General features: G+C 41.8%; 1 protein-coding gene across 1 annotated transcript in view; it reads right to left on the minus strand.

Annotated features, from left to right (window-relative positions):
* Positions 1 to 286: 286 nt before the first annotated feature.
* Positions 287 to 19,138, minus strand: part of PLB1 (phospholipase B1) — a 79,948-nt gene continuing 61,096 nt past the window's right edge. The window contains exons 47-58 of the mRNA XM_051616061.1: positions 17,328 to 17,386; positions 16,128 to 16,171; positions 14,829 to 14,928; positions 13,385 to 13,436; positions 11,454 to 11,534; positions 10,321 to 10,386; positions 9,681 to 9,775; positions 8,442 to 8,523; positions 6,981 to 7,085; positions 5,850 to 5,945; positions 1,915 to 1,989; positions 287 to 1,441 (exon numbers count right to left, since the gene is read on the minus strand). Coding sequence (XP_051472021.1) covers positions 1,220 to 1,441; positions 1,915 to 1,989; positions 5,850 to 5,945; positions 6,981 to 7,085; positions 8,442 to 8,523; positions 9,681 to 9,775; positions 10,321 to 10,386; positions 11,454 to 11,534; positions 13,385 to 13,436; positions 14,829 to 14,928; positions 16,128 to 16,171; positions 17,328 to 17,386 — 1,077 coding nt within the window. The 3' untranslated portion in view covers positions 287 to 1,219. The remainder of the gene's footprint in view (positions 1,442 to 1,914; positions 1,990 to 5,849; positions 5,946 to 6,980; positions 7,086 to 8,441; positions 8,524 to 9,680; positions 9,776 to 10,320; positions 10,387 to 11,453; positions 11,535 to 13,384; positions 13,437 to 14,828; positions 14,929 to 16,127; positions 16,172 to 17,327; positions 17,387 to 19,138) is intronic.

Here is a 19,138-nt window from a genome sequence, read left to right on the forward strand (position 1 = left end):
ATATATCCCCACCAGGGGCTGCATGTAGAGCTCCTGGACACACATCTGTCGATAAGATTTAGACAAATAAGAGTCCTACTAATAATAGCCCAGCCTTTGAGAGCAGACCAAAGGAGAGATGAGTGGAGCTACAGCCCCTGAAACCTGACTATACAACTTGTTTTTTACCCATCTCTTTTTTATCTTAGCAAAGACAATTGCAGGAGTGAAACGGAAAAAGGAGAAGTCTGAATACCCTCTGTATGCATAATAAGGAAATTTAGGAATCTCAGAACACTTTCTTCTCTGAAACATTTTAATTTTCTGCTCATTTGCATTTCTGGAGTAGAAATGTAGTACACCTCATAAAAAATTACACCACTGCAAGCCACACTTTGGTTTCAATAAAATCAAAATGTAAATTATTAGACACAGGAAATAAGATACCAGAAAAAAAAAAAAATCACAGGGAACCTGTGAAGTATCTTTTGTGTTGGTAGATCATATTAATTGACCTACAAGTATAAAACAAGGAATGTCTGATTTCCCAGAAAGATCTCTGTCCTGGGCTACTTAGCCCTGGAGGAGAAGTGATGCATGTAGCCCAGCTCCACATCCAGTACCAGAGAGATGGAGCCTGGAGTCCAAGGCACTTGCAGAGAGTGAAGTTATTCTAGCTGTGATGCTCAGCACTGCACCAGGGAGGTGACATCGATGGTCCAGGTTGCTTGGAAGTTGGCTTAAAGATGTTTCCATGGTATTGTACTTGCCTGTGTAGAATCAACTTAGCACCTTCAACTCAATGGTCTTGCTGGAATTTAATGTGTAATTGCAGCTTTTCTTTTTTATCTCACTTACCTTGCTCTTGGGGAATACAAGGTCACAATCACAGTCTTGTAGCTAAGATTTTATATACAGTTTTGTAAGAAAAAAGGGCAGTTGCGCAATTAATGCCAAGATGCATGAACAAGTTTTCTCACTTCATGGAGCCAACTGACATCCCAAGTAATACACATTAAATGGAGAATTGCATCCCAGAATGAAAAAGCTTTAACATTTTAAACTTCATCCTCCACTTGACTGATCTGCAGAAGCTAAATCTACAGCACATTTTGGATCAAGATTATTGGGCCCCAAAATCCCTGGCTAACAAAGAAGCTTCATTTTTATCCAACAGTTCTTTTTATCCTGCTGCTCTCTGGTCTCTCCTCAGCAAAGGCAGATGTTTGTCCCACTTGCTTTACAGAGATGTCAACTTAATGTTCTTTCCTGTGTCAGTCTCATGTTGGCTCCTCTTGGCTCTTTTTCGTGACACAAGCCACATGAGTAAAGAACCTGCCAGGATTCCAGCTACTGCAGCCACAATGACAGCCCAGTAGGGGACTGAAGTTTCGGTTTTCTCCAAGTTGAGATCTGAATTTCTGAAGCCACTATTTCTCAGTGTAGAAAGAAAGGGTGTCTCCTACAAAGGAAAAGCAAAGGGTTTAATGACCACAAACCACTCAACAGGCAGCACTCAGACAATATGCCATCTCCCCTACCCAGAGAGAAACTGTCAGTCTTTGAGCTGCTTCTGTCTTCATTCCATCTTAGCTCAAACTCTTTCCTGCCTTATTCCTTGAAAGTTCCAAGAACAAAAAACAGGAGCCATCTCAGAGAGCAATGGCATAGTTTCCAATTTTTTTTTTGCTGCAGACAACCAAATGGAAATACTTAGACTCACTAAAACTGGCTTAAATACGACGCTTTCCACTGGAGTAAAGAAATTTTTTTTTGCATTACATTTTAAGCAGACTTTCCTGTGTGTAACAAAGCAGAAGTTAGCTATTTTAAAACCTTCACAAAGATACTCTTTTAAATAATTTTACTAATAAGAAGAATGGAGAAACATAAAAATGGTAAATGGAGAGTATAGACAACTTGACCTTTACTTACTCGGTTTGGACACTTGAGTTTTGATCTGTCATGGGTAAAGTTGTTGTAAGTCTGCTTTTCACCAACTGGCTCCAGCTGAAGAAGAGAAAAGCAATAGTAAGCATGCCTCTTTTTTTCCTCCTCAGAGTCTCCTGACTTGGGCGGTTACAACTTTTTATTCTATCTTTTAGTGCTTGCAGCAGTGAAGATATATGGTAGAAGGAGCATCACAGGACAGTTTCCAAACAGTTTAACACTCATGTAATGTAGACATTGAGAATCTGATGTACTGTCTGCAGAAAAACTCCCTCAGGAAGCAAGGAACAGGAGAAACCTTTCCTCCTTTTGCACTAAGTGGAGGAGAAAATAGCTCTGAATACCACATACTTTAAATATTCTGCTAAAACAAAGTGGTTCACTCTACATCCAGTTCTCCCACGTAACACATCTCAAATGACAGTATAAACCACAAAGAAAAAAACCCAACAACATACATGACAGATGTTAGTCATGTTACTTAGCATGGTATTGAAAGATCCTTAGGTGTCACAGTGACAGGATGAGATGGTGCCAACCTTTGTAGTCTTCACTCAGACAAATTTCCTGGGAGTTTTAGCTGAGGCTAAGTTCACAAGATTGCAAGAAGTTAGTCAAATAGAGCTTTTTTTATACTAGCAGTTGTCAGCTAGGTTGCCATAGGAGATCAATGGCTCATTCTGAGTCCATTTCAAACTCAAAATATGTCCAGGCTAATGGAATAGCATTTGTGGTTGGTGAGGAGTGCACATACCATCGGTTACCATAGTTAAGCTAATGAGAAGAAGCTTGCTCAGTCATGCTAACTGAAGTGCTTACAACTTTTTACGGACATGCCTGAAGTAATGACTTCAGGGCTGGTCCAAAGAGAACCACAGAGTTGTCATCCAGCACTTCTGGGAATACAGCACAGCAGAGTACTGGTGCTTCTGCTATTGTCTTTATATGCATTTACAGTCCTCAAGTGGTTAAAAGGTCAGCTGTATGTTGGAGAGAAACAATACCACAACAAGTCTGCCACAATATGGAGAGAACAAATTCTATTAATAAGATTCTCATATGGAAATACTAGGAATATCTTCTCTCTCTAGTTTAGACTTAAAAAAAACAAAAACAAAAACCCAAACCGAACAAAACAGAAAATAAAAGGAAGTAGACACTGAAAAATTAAGAAAGATAAACCGTGTCAAAATGATACTACATAAGGAAAGAAATCTAGTAAGTGGAGAGAAGATGAGAAGCAAAACAGAGTGCCAAGTTTTGCTGATTGTCATGGGGTCCTGCTGGACTCACGTAAGAGTCCTAACCACTTGGCCTGCCCATCAGCTTCTGTTATGAAGACTGAATTTGGTAGTTCTTTTGCATCTTAAAGGGAACATCTCAAATTCTGATGTGGTAATTTGTAAGATGTGTGGCTTATATCCTATAGCATTTTCTCTGGAGTACAACGGGTTATTTGCAGATAATTGCAATATTCCCATGCCAGGATACTTGCTAAGGAATCTGTTTCAGAGCCCAGGCAAAGGATGATAAGGTGCAAAATTCTGTAGCCAGCCCTGCTTGCTTCATCTCTGTGCAATCTGTTCCTCAGAAGCATTAGCGTTGAAGATGACAGTATCTCCATGTTCATGAGCGTACAGGCCAACTTCTGGAAGAAATGCATAGCTCCTCTAGAGCATACGGCAAATGTGGAGGCAGAAGTTAAAGACATTATCTGTGTGCAAGTCTTTCCCTGGGCCAGGGGACTAATAAGGTGGAATTTGGAGCAGTGGGGTCCCTTAAGACTACAGAGTTCTCTGACTTCAGAGAGCAGAAGCATGCTTTGCTTCGCATAAAGCAAAAAGGCCAAAGAACATCATGGTGAGGGAGAGGCTCCTTAAGCCATTCTTGTCCCCACATACCAACACAGTGGCCAGGCACAGTCTGGCCCTTTATGTGTTCTGACAAGAATCCATGTCATTTGGCCATGAGCCTACAGCCTGCTGAGCTTTTCAGGGAACAGGGAAACAATACGGCCTTACAGGAAGCTTGCACAGCCCCAGCGTACATGGACGGCGAGTGAAAAGAAGCAGAGATGTGTTACAAGAACTAGATTTAAATAACAAATAGTAAAATCTTCAGCTGGCATAGACCTACAGATCTCTCTGGAAGGGAATATTGCACTTTGCATCAGTAAGAATGTGATCTCCACCACCTCAGTAGAAAGCTTTGTGTCGATATCCTGACATGCATAGGAAATGATTGACATTCTGGACAGAATAAAACTCCAGTGGTGTAGAAAAAAAACTCATGGTGATTCAGGAATGAGTAATGGCCAATAGGAACACCATGTGACAACAGAAACCCAATTTAAGGCTATGATATATCCAGGTGCTGTCACTTTTTCGTCTTGAAACCTGCAGCCATGCTCAAATTGAATGTTTCTACACTTGCCTGGGGCTCCTGGGCCACCATCAGCCCTGTTTTAGCTACTGTACAACAAAGCCTACCAGACTGTTCTCATCTGGAGTCTGAGACAGGGAAGCCTGATGGAAAACAGGCAGATTTGATGTGCATGCACAAAACAATTACTCAGAGCACATGCATGCTCTGTATGTCTACTGCTTTCTATAACCCTGAACCTACAGCTTATATCCTATCCTTATATCCTACAGCTTATATCCTTATATCCTGTGCAACTGCACAAATTTCTGCCCTGCATTTCCCAGTCCTCATTCTCAAGTTCATAGAATATGCTGAGTTGGAAGGGACCCACCAGGATCATCAAGTCCAACTCCTGTCCCTGTGTAGGGTACCCCAAGAATCACACCATGTGCCTGAGAGCATCATCCAAATGCTTCTTGAACTCAGGCAGGCTTGGTGCTGTGACCATTTCCCTGGGGAGCCTGTTCCAGTGCTCAGCCACCCTCTGGGTGAAAAACCTTTTCCTGATATCTAAGTTAAACCTCCCTTGATTCAGCTTCCTACCATTTCCCCAAGTCTGTCACTGATCACAGGAGTGAAGAGATCAGTCTCTGCCCCATCTATTCCCCTCCTGAGGAAGCCATAGACTGCAATGAGACCCCTCAGCCTTCTCTTCTCCAAGTTGAATAATCCAGGTGACCTTAGCCACTCCTCATAAGTCATTCCTTCCAGACTCATCACTATCATTGTGGCTCTCCTTTGGACACACTCCAATAGCTTGATGTCTTTTTATACTGTGGTGCCCAAAATTGCACACAGTACTGAAGGTGAGGCCAGCACCAGTGCAGAGTAGACTGGGACAATCACCTGCTTAAACTTTTACTTAAACTGAAAAAAAAAAAAAATTCTCCCCCATTTATGCTTTTTTTTTGTACAAACCAGGATACAGGATTTTTGCTATCACAACATGTTTGGGTACTGGTGTTTATGAGACAAGAGGAGGAAATGTTGCTGGGGCATGAAAATGTCATAGTCTTCCTTCCACCATGGGAAACATCATGGTGTTCTGAAAGCAACTGTGACCTTGGAGTTACCAAGTCCAACATGTGCCTCCTATACACCCTTTCAGCACTATTCAAAACCTATCATTTCCCCAAAATGACAGAAGGAATGTGACTGCAAGCAGAGGCATCATAGGTGTGATTTCAGCCCCCCAGTAGCTTCAGTGACTCTACTAGAATTGCTTCAGATCCTACAGGGAATTTTTCATTACATTCAGACACAGAACTTCTCATTTTGCATGAGCAAAGACTTGCACTTTTTTATGCAACATGATTGCTTTGGATTGTGTTCTTAAGGAGTGCAGATTGAGAAAGGTCTCAGAGTTGAACAGCCCCCCTCTTGTCACAATACTGATTGCATTTCTTGCTTACTGTTTTGTTTCAGACACCTTTCTTGTGATCTTTTGTAGGGACTGCTACCACAAACATATAAGGATCTAGGTCATAACCTCTTACCATATTATTCCAGAGAGCCATGGCCATCTCAGCATAGCCTCTTACACTGAAATGAAAGCAGTCTGCAGCAAAGAAACTCATATCTGGCTTGTCATTCTACAATAAAAGAAAAAAATGTATTTCTCAGCACATTTCAACCTTCGTAATCCAACATATATAATAGTTCACTGTACTTGGCATACTCACTTCACAATTTTGGTATCTTTCTAAAGGCAATATGCTCATATTTGGACACAAAATAAACTTAGGTACTCCTGCCTGTGGGCTGATTACTGCATCTTGACACCTACGCTGTAATTCAGCCTGCTCGACTTCAGTATTCATAACAAACCTAAACTTATCATTAAACCAACAGACACTGCTATTGACCCACACTCCACCTCATACAGAACTGATAGAAAAGTGCTTATTCCTGCTTGATAAACATCTATAATTCAGACTTAGAACCTTTCAGGTGTTGAAATTTGTGATGAATTTCAGGCAATGTTAAAAATTGTGGGCTTAACCAGCTGTGGCAAATACCTGTCTGAGGGAGAGTTTGCCTCATCTTTACCTGCATGGTGGCCATTCTTTGGACTTGAAGGCTGCCAGAAAAAAATGGGGATGATACTACCAAAGGATCAGTATTATGCAAAACTGGATGTTTCTGACCAGGATTAATGCTAAATATTTGTATCCTTAACTACACAGCATACATAATGCTAAGGTTGGAGAAGAGGAGAATCGGTGTTTGGCTTCAAAGGCTGCCTCCTGTTTCCAGGCTGGGATGAACCAGGCATACAAGTGCTGGTCTCTCTGTGAAGGAAACCTGAACACGTTCCATAGCCTAGATCAGAAGAAAATTTTGGTGCACGACAACCAAGCCTCCAACAGGGGAAACAACATGCAGTTTAGAGGAAGCCAGAAGGTGCTTGGGTTTAATAGGTGCAAACAACAAAGGTTTCCTAAAGCCACTTTGACTAACAGGCAGCACAGTCTTTCGTGTCTTTTCCTCTGTCACTCTTACCACAGGTTCCACCCTGTGCTGCCAGACTGTGCAAAGAAAACACAGACTGTGTGGTACAGATCTTACTTACATAGAGAAATCAAAATACTGGTCCTAGTGTAAAGGGAAAGAAAAACAGGACTCACTCTATCCAGGGGCAACAAAGTGTTTCGGAAAAATGGCTGCATGACAACGGCAAAGTCCTCTCGCTTCTCGTACCGCCCACTGTTGATCAGCTGTAAGGCTTCAGTCTGTATGGAGTTGCACGAGTGGAAACACCAGAATTACTTACAAGGTTCGTCTGATATTTGTCAGCCATCAAACCCATGCATATTGCACTTCCTTCAGTGTGGGAAGCCATAAATTATTAATGTAAATCCAGCTGAACAGTTTAAATCAGTCCAGAGAATGGCTAGGAAAAGAATTTGGTTCATGAAGAGATTTCTCATGAAGAAAATGCACAGAAGGTAGGAGAATTTGAAATGTAAAGTTGCTTAATAAAAATAAAATAAAAAAAAGATGTTTGTACCTTACACTGCTGCACAATTGCAACAAGATTAAAATGTACAGAGAATTTAAAAAAAAAACAAATGCCCAAGCCCAAAATTGTTGAAAGTTACAAGTGAAGTTGGCCCAGAAGGCCAACTTGAGACTGAAGTGTGCTTGATTTTTCAGAAAGGTGTACTTGAAGTAAAATGCAACTTAAGCATTGAAAAAATCACCTGCCACTTTTGAAAACTACGGCAATAGACTTTAATTCAATTAAAAAAAAAATATCTCATTGTTACTTGCCAGCTTATGGGTATAAATTCTAATGCTCCCAGTTGTATCTCTAAACATTCTAAGTGCCACTTCATTAGTTAAGAGAACCACTCCCTGGATAGGTTTATACAAGTATTATCCAAGCTGGATTTTTTAAAGCATTGTCAGGTTCATCAGACAACATTCACTGCCAGAGCAAGAATGGAAGACTGGAGAACATAATGTGAACTGATACAGTGATTCCTGTATTTATAGGAGTAAGGATGGCCAAACTTTCTGCTCCACTAGCTATTTATAGCCTTTGTTAAATTTGAGTGAATCTTATGCCTGGGGCTTCAAAAAGTTACTCTTAGGTAGCAAGCTGACCCATGGGAAGCTATCTGTGTGCGTGCTGTCAGCCCATAGCAAAAGAAAAGAATATCAGGTTGGCTTAGTTAATTTTCTCTGCTAAGAATTACCACAAAGCAGCTGATACAAAGCAATGTGTCACCCTTGCAGTGATGCGTTAATTCATGTGAGCCGTTCATTGGATTAATAATGGACAAACACATATAAACAAAACAGCCATCACCAGTTACTCCTTTTCAGCTGTCAAAACAGCAACGGGAGATAAAACTGGTCTCAATCTGCCTCCAGCTCAACACTGAGGTCAAATTATGAGGCAGCATGGAAAGACTTGCACTGCTGCTAACCAGTTAGCTGGGTAAGGCTTTAGTTGTTAGACTGTAGCCAAGCTGTTTCCCAGTTATTCCCCTCTGTCCTGCTGAGGAAGGGTCTAAGAGGAAGGGAAGTGATATAAGGAGAGACACAAGTAAAGATAACCCATTACAGAATCAAGGTCTTACCTGAAAATCTCTGTTAACTCTTTTAATTTCTTGTAGTTCAGAAGAGTTTTCCTCGGGGTTTAAGAAACATGGACAGAAATTCCTTCAACAAAAGAAGTACTAGAATTAAAAGCTGATGTGAAATAGCTTAGGCAATTCTTCAGCAATTTGTGTCTGTTTCAAGAAGCTCAGGATACATGCTCAAAGCTCTCATGCAGAAGGAGAGCCACCTCCTTGGCCTAGAGGTTGACAAATACTTCAGAAATAAAAAACTCTTACTGACTTAGTTCTCAAAGTGACCACCTGTCACTGCCAGTAAGAGCTTCAGGATCCACAACTCTGAGTCAGATACACTGTTTAGTATACCACATACTAGCAGGAAATCACGTTAGGCTTAAAAAACCCCATATACACACTTACAGAAGAGTTTCAGGGTTTGGGGGTTTAAAGACTGAAAAGACAAACTGTTCATGTAGTCTGACTACTCAGACTCCTGTGCTTCATTCTGCCAATCCCCATATCAAGAGGCAATAACTTGTGTTTCACTGAAACGCATCCTCTAAGAACGTGCCTGGAATAAACGTGAAGACATAAAGCAATATAGTCTATTCACTGCTTTTCCTTCTTGTACATTCCAGGAGTTAATTGCTTCTGTTATTAAAAATCTATGCCTAATTTCATTTGAATTAATTAGGCATCAGCTTCCAACCACTGGTCTATGTTACACTTTTCTCTTAGACTAAAGAATCTTTTCATGTCCACACTGACTCATGTAAAGGCACTACTGCTTTCTAAAACAAGTCCCTCAGTCTTCTTTAAGACTTTGCTAACCTTCATTAGGTGTGAAAAGTTGTTCCTGGTTGTGCACTCTGCTGTATGCAAACCAGCCTGCACCCAAAGGAATGAAGCACTGAACACAAACAGAGGCATCAGGGATGTCAGTCTGTGCTGCTGAGCAGTGAATGTCTGGGCATAAAAGGCTTTGAAGTTCAGTAGTACAGCAATTATATGGTGATTCATGCTGTGAAGGGCTGCCTTAGAGCTTAGAAGAAAAGTGATGACTCTGCTACCTACAGGTGCATGCCTTTTAGTTGGAGTATTGGAAGAAGTAGTAGAAAGTTGATGGGAACTAGTGTATCAAGTAAACGCAGCAGTGAAAATAGCTTGGAAAGCTCAGTCTGGATGTCCTCCTGTAGAAGCAATCTAGATTGATGAAAAAAAGTAGCACTTTAAAGGCAAAGACCTGCTTTGCTCACTTACTTTGCTGTCAAAGCACACTGTGAAGAGCTTGCTGCGATCTGACGCAGTCCAGAAATCTCAAGTATCTCCACCACGTTGACAAAGACTCTTGGAAGCTGCAGGGATTATAATAACCAGACATATGAAATCACCAAACATTATACCACTACAAAGTGAGAAAGAAGTGCCATCTGTAGGTCAGGGAGTCAGGGCAAACTGCACCAACTGCAACCAATGGCATGTGCAAGGATTATGCATAAAGGGAGGGGGAGGGAAACATATAGTGGATGTCAGCCAAAAAACTCCCGGCAGCTAGTACCAGCTAGTTGAAATGCTGCTTCACTTTCTGGGGCATTTCCATTTTCTCTATGGTAAGAGAAACTTCATAGTTTGTTTAGCCCTCAAAACTGGCAGTAGCGTTGTGCTATGTTTGGTTCACAGCAAAAATACCACGAAACACAGTTTTCCTGAAACTACAACCCATTTTCTGAGTGTATTATCTAATACAGTGGTTGAAATGCAGTGCTGAGGAGCAGTCTGACTCAAGCTATTTGGAAGATGACCTTTTGTGAAACATAATCACTGGCAGTCTATCAGAGGCGAGAAAAACACCAGTGTGCTTGCCAGGAACATAGCTTGCTAGGGTATCTTAAAAGCTTACCTCCTTATAGAAAACATCCAGAGTGTCCTGAAGGTGCTTTACATACTTTTGCACTGAATAGGTTTCCTGTGTAGTTAAAAAAAAAAAATAAAAAAATTAAAATTGGATCAGGCTTCTTTTAGGAACCAAGAAGTTTAACTGTTTTGCCTGAACAAAGGAGCACACAGACTCTAGTTGCAAGGAGCTCCATGAGAAGGTACACCACTCAGTTCTCCTTTTTTGCCTTTGTTGGCAGATATGTTTTCAGATCAAGAGGTTTATTGCCACATGCACACAGGTTATGTAGTGCTTGCATTTCTATGTCACTAATATATTCCCCTAATCTCTGTAGAAAATCCTGAAGTATAGAATAGTTCTTGGCAGAGGCTTTGCCTGATGAATGACTACATAAATCACATTTTTGGATTTCATGTTGTCTTTTATGGGACCTAGATCAGACTGGTTCACCATATGAACAGAGCAATATATTTTTTTTAAACTGCCAATCTGGAGAGATGGATATGGAGGCAATCAGGCCTCTCAAAACCCATAGGCAAACGATTTTGTGACTGTGGTTACAGAGGTGTATCTCTGGGGGCAAAGGCTCCAGGCTGCAGCAAAACTGAGAGCAGAATCCCTGATAATTTAAATTAGCTTGGGTCCAGACCCCAGTCTGTGCTACATGAACACTTTCAGAGGGGGGTACCTAGATAAAGTACATCTTTTTCACTATAAAGTGATGTTATTTCTTTTGGTGTCATTCTGAATCAGGCATCCTCAGTAATTATTGCATGGAGATGCTTTCCAAAATAAAACATCACTTGTGTCCCCATAACAACATGCCTAAGACACTACACTGTCTTGATTACTTTGTCCAGTTAAGCTGGGAGAGCTCTTCAATATATCCTTGGTGATTTGTTCAATATGGGGCAGGCTGCTGGTTCTTCAATAATGCATTACTTCAGAGCTGCCTGGCCCCAGTATTAAAAGCTGTGCACTTTTTTTTCTGATAAAATACAGATTAAAGGAACAGGACTTCTAAATGCTTTTTAAACAAAGAGGAGCTTTGGCTCACAGAGAGAGAGAAAGGTTAAATTTCCAGGGCTGGTCACTTGCCAAGAGCCCGGATGAGCATGTCTAATTCAGATACAAACCTTGTCCAAGCAGTACTGGCATAGGTCATTGCCTCCAATGAGGACTGTGATCAGCTTCCAGTCTTCCTTGAAATTAATTTTCTAGTGGCACATAAAATAAACAGATTGCAGCATCCATTGCTTAGGCATGCAGAGGTAACATTCCCCAATGGGGCTAAACAGGGTACAGACAGCATGGCAGAACAGAGAGAGGAGGTAGGCTGAGTGAAGACGACAGAAGAAAAGCATCTGTCCGGGGGAAGACGTGAACTGTTTGCTAGTGTAGCTGCAATTCACCTTGGCTTTTGCAAGGAAATCCTCTTCAGCAGACGTGATCTGTCAGGGTAGCTGACAGAAATGTGTCTGTGGCAGCAAGCATGTCTAAATGAATATTAGCTTCAGGACAGGGATGGACAGGAGAGATTTACCAGCCATGGCTGAACACTGCAGGCAGTGTGGGGATGAATCAGTGTGGGTGTGGATGCTGGAGTGACTCATGGAGCTGCGGAACTGGAGCTGCTGGGGATCTCTGCCAGCTGGGCAAGTATTACCCCATGGCCAGAAGGGGTGAGGAGCGCCTCAGGGAACAGACAGCTGGATTAAAATAGAAGAATCCAAGAGGCTGGTGACTTCACTGAGCTCATATAAGGGCAGCTGCAGCATCCACGTCACTGCAAGCTAACAATAGGAGCTGCTGGGAGCTGGATCTCATAAAAACATTTTGTAACATTCAGTACAAAGAAAGGAATCAAAGGCAACTATTTTTAGAGAGGCGCATTTACGTAATAAACATCTGCAAAAGGATCCCACAGATAGAGGAAAGGCCTGGGAATCACCCACAGGTCTGAATTCTCCTCCTTAACCAGCACTTAGCTCTGAAAGGCCTTTCATGGAGAGGCAAAGTGTGGCAGGGACTTCCCTCCTTCCCTGTTTTTAAAGATGCATAAAAAGCAGCAAATAAAGCTCTAGAGCCATGTACTATTTTATTGAAGAGCCATGCCAGCACCCTTCACTCTGCCAAACAACCACTAATACAGAGTAACTGTCAGTGGGACTAGCATGCAGCATCCATCAAGGGTGCTGGCACAGAGAGATGAATGCTTTGACAAATCCTGCTTATTTCATGCTTTCCTTTCCCATTCAGCCTGAGCCAAGGAGCACCAGGCACTCCCATTCCCTTAGAGGGTGCTCTCCGTGAACCACCAGCTCACACCCAGAGAGTCATCTGCTCAAATTCAGCTGACATTTGTAGCAGGGCAGCCTTGGCTCTCTCCCAGATTTCCTCCTCCCACCCCAAACTGCAGCAGCAGCCACTAAAAGTGAGTCGCCCTTTTGGTGCCCATTGTAGCCCTCAGTGGAGCTGGCACAGCAGGCTGGTCCACAACACTAGATCCTCTACTAATTCCCTAAAAGCTTGTAGCATGACAAGGATTCACACAACCCTGAGGTTTCCAGCCTCTGATTAATCACTTGCCTGTTCAGCAGAAAATTTTCAGAGGTCCTAATCTCCTGGGAAGACTTCAGTTGTCCCCCTTCCCAGCTCTGCCATTTCCCAGGGCCAAGAGTGAATAGTGTGATTGGTGTTGGTCACCAGGTGTTTGTTTCAGTGATTCTACACTCAGCCCTTATGACCTCCACTTCAAATGCTGCTGTTCAGCTAAGCAGTCCTGTGATCTCCCCAGATCTTTCTTCTTCCTCAACACCACTCTCACAACTCCTGGCCACACTGCACCCTGCTTTGTTTGTTTGCACTTTGCATGGATTTGCATAGGAAAATTATCATCTCCTAAAGGCTAATCCCTAGTACATTCATCTTGGAAAGCACACCAGAGACAAGGACACTAACTTTTCTTCCATCAGTAAAGTACTCTTCACTACTCAAGCATCCCATCAATTAAAGTCATCTCCCAGAGACCAGGAAAGCAGTGAGGGGTGGCCCAAGTTGCACTTACCGGGCTGTTTCTCATTAGCTCCACCAATTCATGTGCTTGGGCTAACATATTGCTGTAGAGAGAGGACAGAAGCAATTTAGATGCATGCCCTGGAAGCACATGATCTTCCTCATCTCCCACTCCTCATTTCAGGGAATATTAGGATCAGCAGAAATCAGTACAAGGAATGTGATGCCTCAAAAGGATGAGCAAACATAGAAGGACCAAGATCAGCAGCAGTTGCACAAGTGAATGATCTGAAGGGGCTTCAGCTAGGATGGCGGCCAAGTGGCAGGCAACTAGGATGAATTTTTCCTATCTCAGGAGTTGGCTAAAGTGGATTTTGTTTGGAGAAAAACACTAATGCCCAGATGCACAGAGATATTTAGTTGCACAGCTCCCTTCAAAATCTAGGGGTGGAGTTGGTAGTTACACAGAAGCTGGGCACATAATCAGTATTCATGATCTGGCCTTAAATTTCCATGGCTTCTCTTATGGCTGGAAGATACTGTTTACTCTGTGAAACTGGCAGGCTGGACAGTCCCTGTCCAGCTCTGGGCAGGATGCTATGTGTATGGAGTGAAGCACAAACCATGCTGAGACACCAGCTGGAAACTCAAGCTCCTGGTATACTAGCATGAGACTATGCTGGATATAATAATCCCTGCCCACGCAAATGCAGTTAAATTATTTGCATCCCCACAACCATACTGATGGCCCTGAGTCTTTGCTCAGGGCACCCATGTAGTATTTACTAGCTAAATAGGCTTTGCTGGCTACCCTGAAACTCTCTTGCAGTAATTTAGTGACTGTTGAAGGTGTCACAGAAAGTCTTGGAAGCAAATTCCATGAGCATCCATAAGCAGGCACAGTATATGCCATACAAACTCTTAACTATTTTGGTTCCTAACAGACTGGTTGAGTTTTCTTCTGAAGGAGAAAGGAATTACTTTCCAGCTGCTCATTCTGTTATTTTAAGTTGCACTGCAAACACAGATAGTTCTTAATGCCCTTGAAGATAAGAGTGGGCTTCTATTTGTTAGTTTGAGGCACATTTTGCAGAAATCAAGAAATAAATGAAAGATGCTAATGGATTTTTTTCCCTCTACAGATATAGCCTGACAGTGAATCAGGGACCTGTGTACTGAACGCTGGGCAGAAAAAGGTATTGGTGGAATAAGATACATAATTAAGGAATTGACTTGGAAATTCTGGGTAAAGGTCAAATGAAGAAAGGAAGTTTCTGTTCCTAATTTAGAACAAAATACAAATAAATCCTCCAAATACTTAATTATTAAAAAAAAATATATTAAAACCCAAACATTTAAAACCATCAGATCACAGAAACAGGCTCAGTACAAGTAGCTCACCTATATTAACTCAACCTTGACATGCAGTTCAAAGTTATTCTGCTAATCCATCAGTTCTCACCCCTTTGCCCTTTCTCAGCTGTGACCACACTCACCGTGCTGCGGCACCTCTCTGTGCAACGTTGAATCCAGCTGTTTCCTTGGAGCTGCCAGTGGAGAAGCCAAAGAGGTTTGGATTGAATTTTTTCAAGATATCTTAAAAAGAGAAAAAAACATGTTTAATCATTTGTAGTTCAACTGGCAGCGTTGCCTCCTGCAGAAGTGCAAGCCAATTGAGTGATAAGAATACAGAACTGGGTTTTCCCCTCATTTAACCTGACCTTAAAGAAGCTACACCTGCCTTGGAGACCATAGTTACTGTCCAGATGTCAGCACTGCAACTATTTCTTTCTGTAGCCTTGAGGAGCCAGGGTCTGGCAGATGGACGGGTCCCAGGTAACTCGTTAGTCTTGTATTTGAGTGCCAGAGTAATCATAGTTATTTTCCTTCATGAACCAGGAAGCAGATGCTCTGAATATGGCCCTCTATGTCCTACTCCTCCAGCTACCCACCAAAATACTAGTAGGGGTTGTAAATAACTGAATTTTATTCACATTTCGAGATCCCACCAAACCCTCAGTGGGGAAGCAGTGTCTGAAAATTGTTACTGTATCTGTAGTGCTGTCTGAAACCTCTTGATAGAATCTCATTTATAATGCGTAAATGAAATGTGGCTTCTGTTTTTCTTTGAGCACAGCAATGTGTGTGGTACAAGATAAAGCACGTTAGATTTTATTACCAACAATATCAGGTATTGTCAAACTGCCCCACAGCACGGATCACAAACAAATAGATGAACGATTGTCAATAAATGCCCTCCAATTTGTGGTCACACTGACCACTTAATGGTTTCTATGGCAACTACAGGGGCTGACTACACAGAACACTAGGACAAGTATTTTTAGATATTTTTTTTTTTAAGTGCTGTGTAGCAACTCAAAATGATCAGGAGGAACCATAACCTTGTCTACAACCCTCTCTAGATGGACTGCTAATTGTTTCATAACCCTTCATTTGCCCTCAGCCTTTATGACCAGTCACTGGAAAGCACAAAATGAAATCAGGGAGGAGCAGGTCTGCCATGAAGTTCTGTTACTTTCAGCACATTTACTCCTAATCATTTCTTTCAAAAGGACCATACGATCACATGCATGTCTTGTGACGAGGAGGGGCTGAGTCAACTTTACAGCTAGTCAGGTCAGTCTGGGTTTCAGCTGTGACTCACATGAACTGCCCATATCCACAACAGATGGAGATCCCCAACCGTTTGCAGATGTTTACTAGCATCCACTTAGACTACTTTCAGAGTAATACTCGCCTTCTGCTTTTCTCAATTGATTTTCCAGGATACTCACTGGGTAAAGTAGTCTGGGTCTCCAGGGTCCCATCACCTCCAATACTACAAAGGGAAAAAAACAAGACACCAAGTAGGGTTAATCCTGCAACCATCTGTCATAATGTCACCATATGTTGCTGTAGCAGCCCAGGAAGAAAAAAAAAAAAAAAAAAGACAAAAAAAAAGACTAACCTCAAACAGGACTAAGGAGAGAAACCACAAGAATTCAGGGAACGTACTGAGAGGAGATTCACATTAAATCAACCAGGGCATCACTTAAGCTAGAAGCTATGCCTCCAGACTGGGAATAGAGCATACTGGGAGAACTGTTTTTTCATATACACATGCTGGGGTGCCCATCATAGAAAGGTGTATTTCCTCACCAAAATTGCTGAAACTAAATTTGTGTACAGTTATGCATAGAGGAGAGACTCCACTAAATGCTCATTAACCACCTCTCTGGGATTCTGCAACATTATGAGAAAAGCTTCTGCCCCTATCACTCAAGATTTGTCTGTGTGCTTAGCTGATACATTCTTATACCACTTCTGTCAGCCCCTCCTGAAGACATCTACTCCTGCAGATATATACAAGGTGAGAAGAAAGGATGAAGGAAAGAATGTATACATGCGCATATGCTTAGCAATCTCTGCCCATATGAAGCAGGCAGTTTCCTTTTGCTGTAGCATGGATATTGAGAGTCACACTCATTCTGACATGTATTCTCTTTGTCCACTTTGCAACAGCAAAGATATTGGAGACATTTTCATTGAATATGCATGCAGTGCTCTCAACATGCTCATGCCAGTCCACACTTACTCAGACTCTCTCTAGCATTAAACAACATGTTAGATAATCACAGTAACACCAACGTTTGGAATAAACTCCAGAGAGACTAGCAGGAGGCTGAAAGTATTCACTCATATTAATAATCCAGTGCTGTCAGACACACAGGACCACGCTTGTAGCAAATCAGGTCTGATTAAAAAAAAAAAAATATTAAAAAAAAATCCACAAAAACCAAACACAAACCCCCCACAAGAATCACTCCCTTTCTCTTCCAGTTATGACTCCTCCAATCCTTACCCAGCAATACTTGCTCTCAGCATCCTACCCCTGCATTTACATACTTAAACATATAACTACAGAATGAGGTGACCCAGGCTTTTAACTGTGTGTCTAGATAGAAATGCGGAAAGAGAAAATTGAGCATTTTCACCTCCAGGAAAGTCCCCTCCAGTCTGTTTGTAGATCAGTTCCTTTGGCTTCTAATGCAGTCTGGAAAGGATGGAAAGAACAATTTATAAAATATTAGAAGAAGAAAATGCTGCAAGTTTAGGTAAGACAGATAATGTGATTTGAAAGTGCTAAAGCATTTTGGTAACTCTACACTGCATCCAGCCAAGCATTTGCAATATCCCAGTTTTAGCATAAATGGTCCATGTCGTTATTCACCACCACACACTGGCCTCTGGGCAGCCCTGCATCTCCCGTGATTCAAATTCATGGGCTTCTCCTCATATACAAACGCAGCTCATCTAGATAGTAAACCATGGAACACCAGAGCAGAGACAGTCCAGCCAGAGGTTATCAGACTGTAATGTCGAGGACATAAGGCTACTTATGTACTCAAACTACTACCTTGATAATATTTTAGCAAACAATCCAGTGAGACACAGAATAACATCAGCAGGTTTGTATTTGTTTGGATTTTTTCTGATGGAAAATTCTTCATCCTGGCATTTCCTGAAGAATGTTGATTTTGAGAGACTTAATAATCCAGGGGAAAAACAAAACCAAAAACAATCCAACCAACAACAACAAAAAAAAAACCCACTGATGAAAACTCCCAGCCAGTTTAAATCAGTAGAGGAGCTACTTTTTAATCTTTAAACAAATTTTTGGTGTAAAATCCACTTTTCTTCTGCTGGACCCAGTCTGCTAGTCTAACACACAGACTTGATGAGGTGTAGGCAGGATTGTTTTTTGCCAATACAGATAAGCATATCGGCATATTGATTGCCTTCACTGTGCATTGGTGCTAAGAAGCCAGGCGGATACACTCCAGCCAGTGACATGACTAAATTACTCAATGTTTCATTAGTTTCCAAATGCATCTAGACTGAGAATGGCTTTCCTGTAGTGTGAACTTTAATATGTTTTATAAATAAATAAAACAGGCAAGCAAGCCATCAGAATTAAGAAGTTTGTGAGGAATTAGACTAGGTGACAGGACTGGGACAGACCTCTAGCAAGGTCTGCACGCTGACTTGCATTCAGGACAGCAATCGCGAATATGGGTTGTTCTGCAGTGTCACTGTTTCTTAGTGGTTTCACTTAATGTTGTATTCTTCAAACAGCCATGGTATCAATTCAGCCATGAACACTGACTGCATTCAGGGCTTTAGTGGGAAGTCCAGGTGGAAAATCAATGCCATAGTGGACCAAGGCAGATTTTCACTGCTGCAGCCCCTCTGTGCCAGAGGTGGTTAAGCAGCAAGTGTGCACTGCTGCTGGCTGTACTGCTCTTTGTGTGTGCATGCATATATAAGGGTGTGTGTACGCAGGCAACAGAAACACTCTGTCACTGCCCACCATCCCAACTCCCCAGTCCCCATCAGCAATAAATCCCTTAATAAAAATCTCAGTCACATCTTGCTGTGGCAACAGCAATGAATAGGAACTGCATGAATAATGGCAGAATGAAAACTGTCTTGCTGAGCTCTTAAGACACAGACCTCGAGCATCAGAGTCTGGCCCTTATGACTAGGGATCTCCAAGATATTTTATGTACTAAAAGAATTTACATTTTAAAAAGATGTGTGCTAGTGCACATGTCTAGCATAAGATATGGGAGAGAAAAACCAAGCAATTAATTTTAAGAGTCATGGCAATGGATAGGAGGGAGACTTGCAGGGTCATTACTGAGGTCTTCTAAGAAAAGCTCAAAGCTCAGCAGGAGGAAAGACAGGATTACATCAGGTCAAGCAAAATCAGTTTCAAAGCTAATGAGGAGGTGAAGACATGCAC

Source organism: Apus apus, chromosome 3 (genome assembly GCF_020740795.1).
Source record: "Apus apus isolate bApuApu2 chromosome 3, bApuApu2.pri.cur, whole genome shotgun sequence".
In the NCBI taxonomy this organism is placed as follows: domain Eukaryota; kingdom Metazoa; phylum Chordata; class Aves; order Apodiformes; family Apodidae; genus Apus; species Apus apus.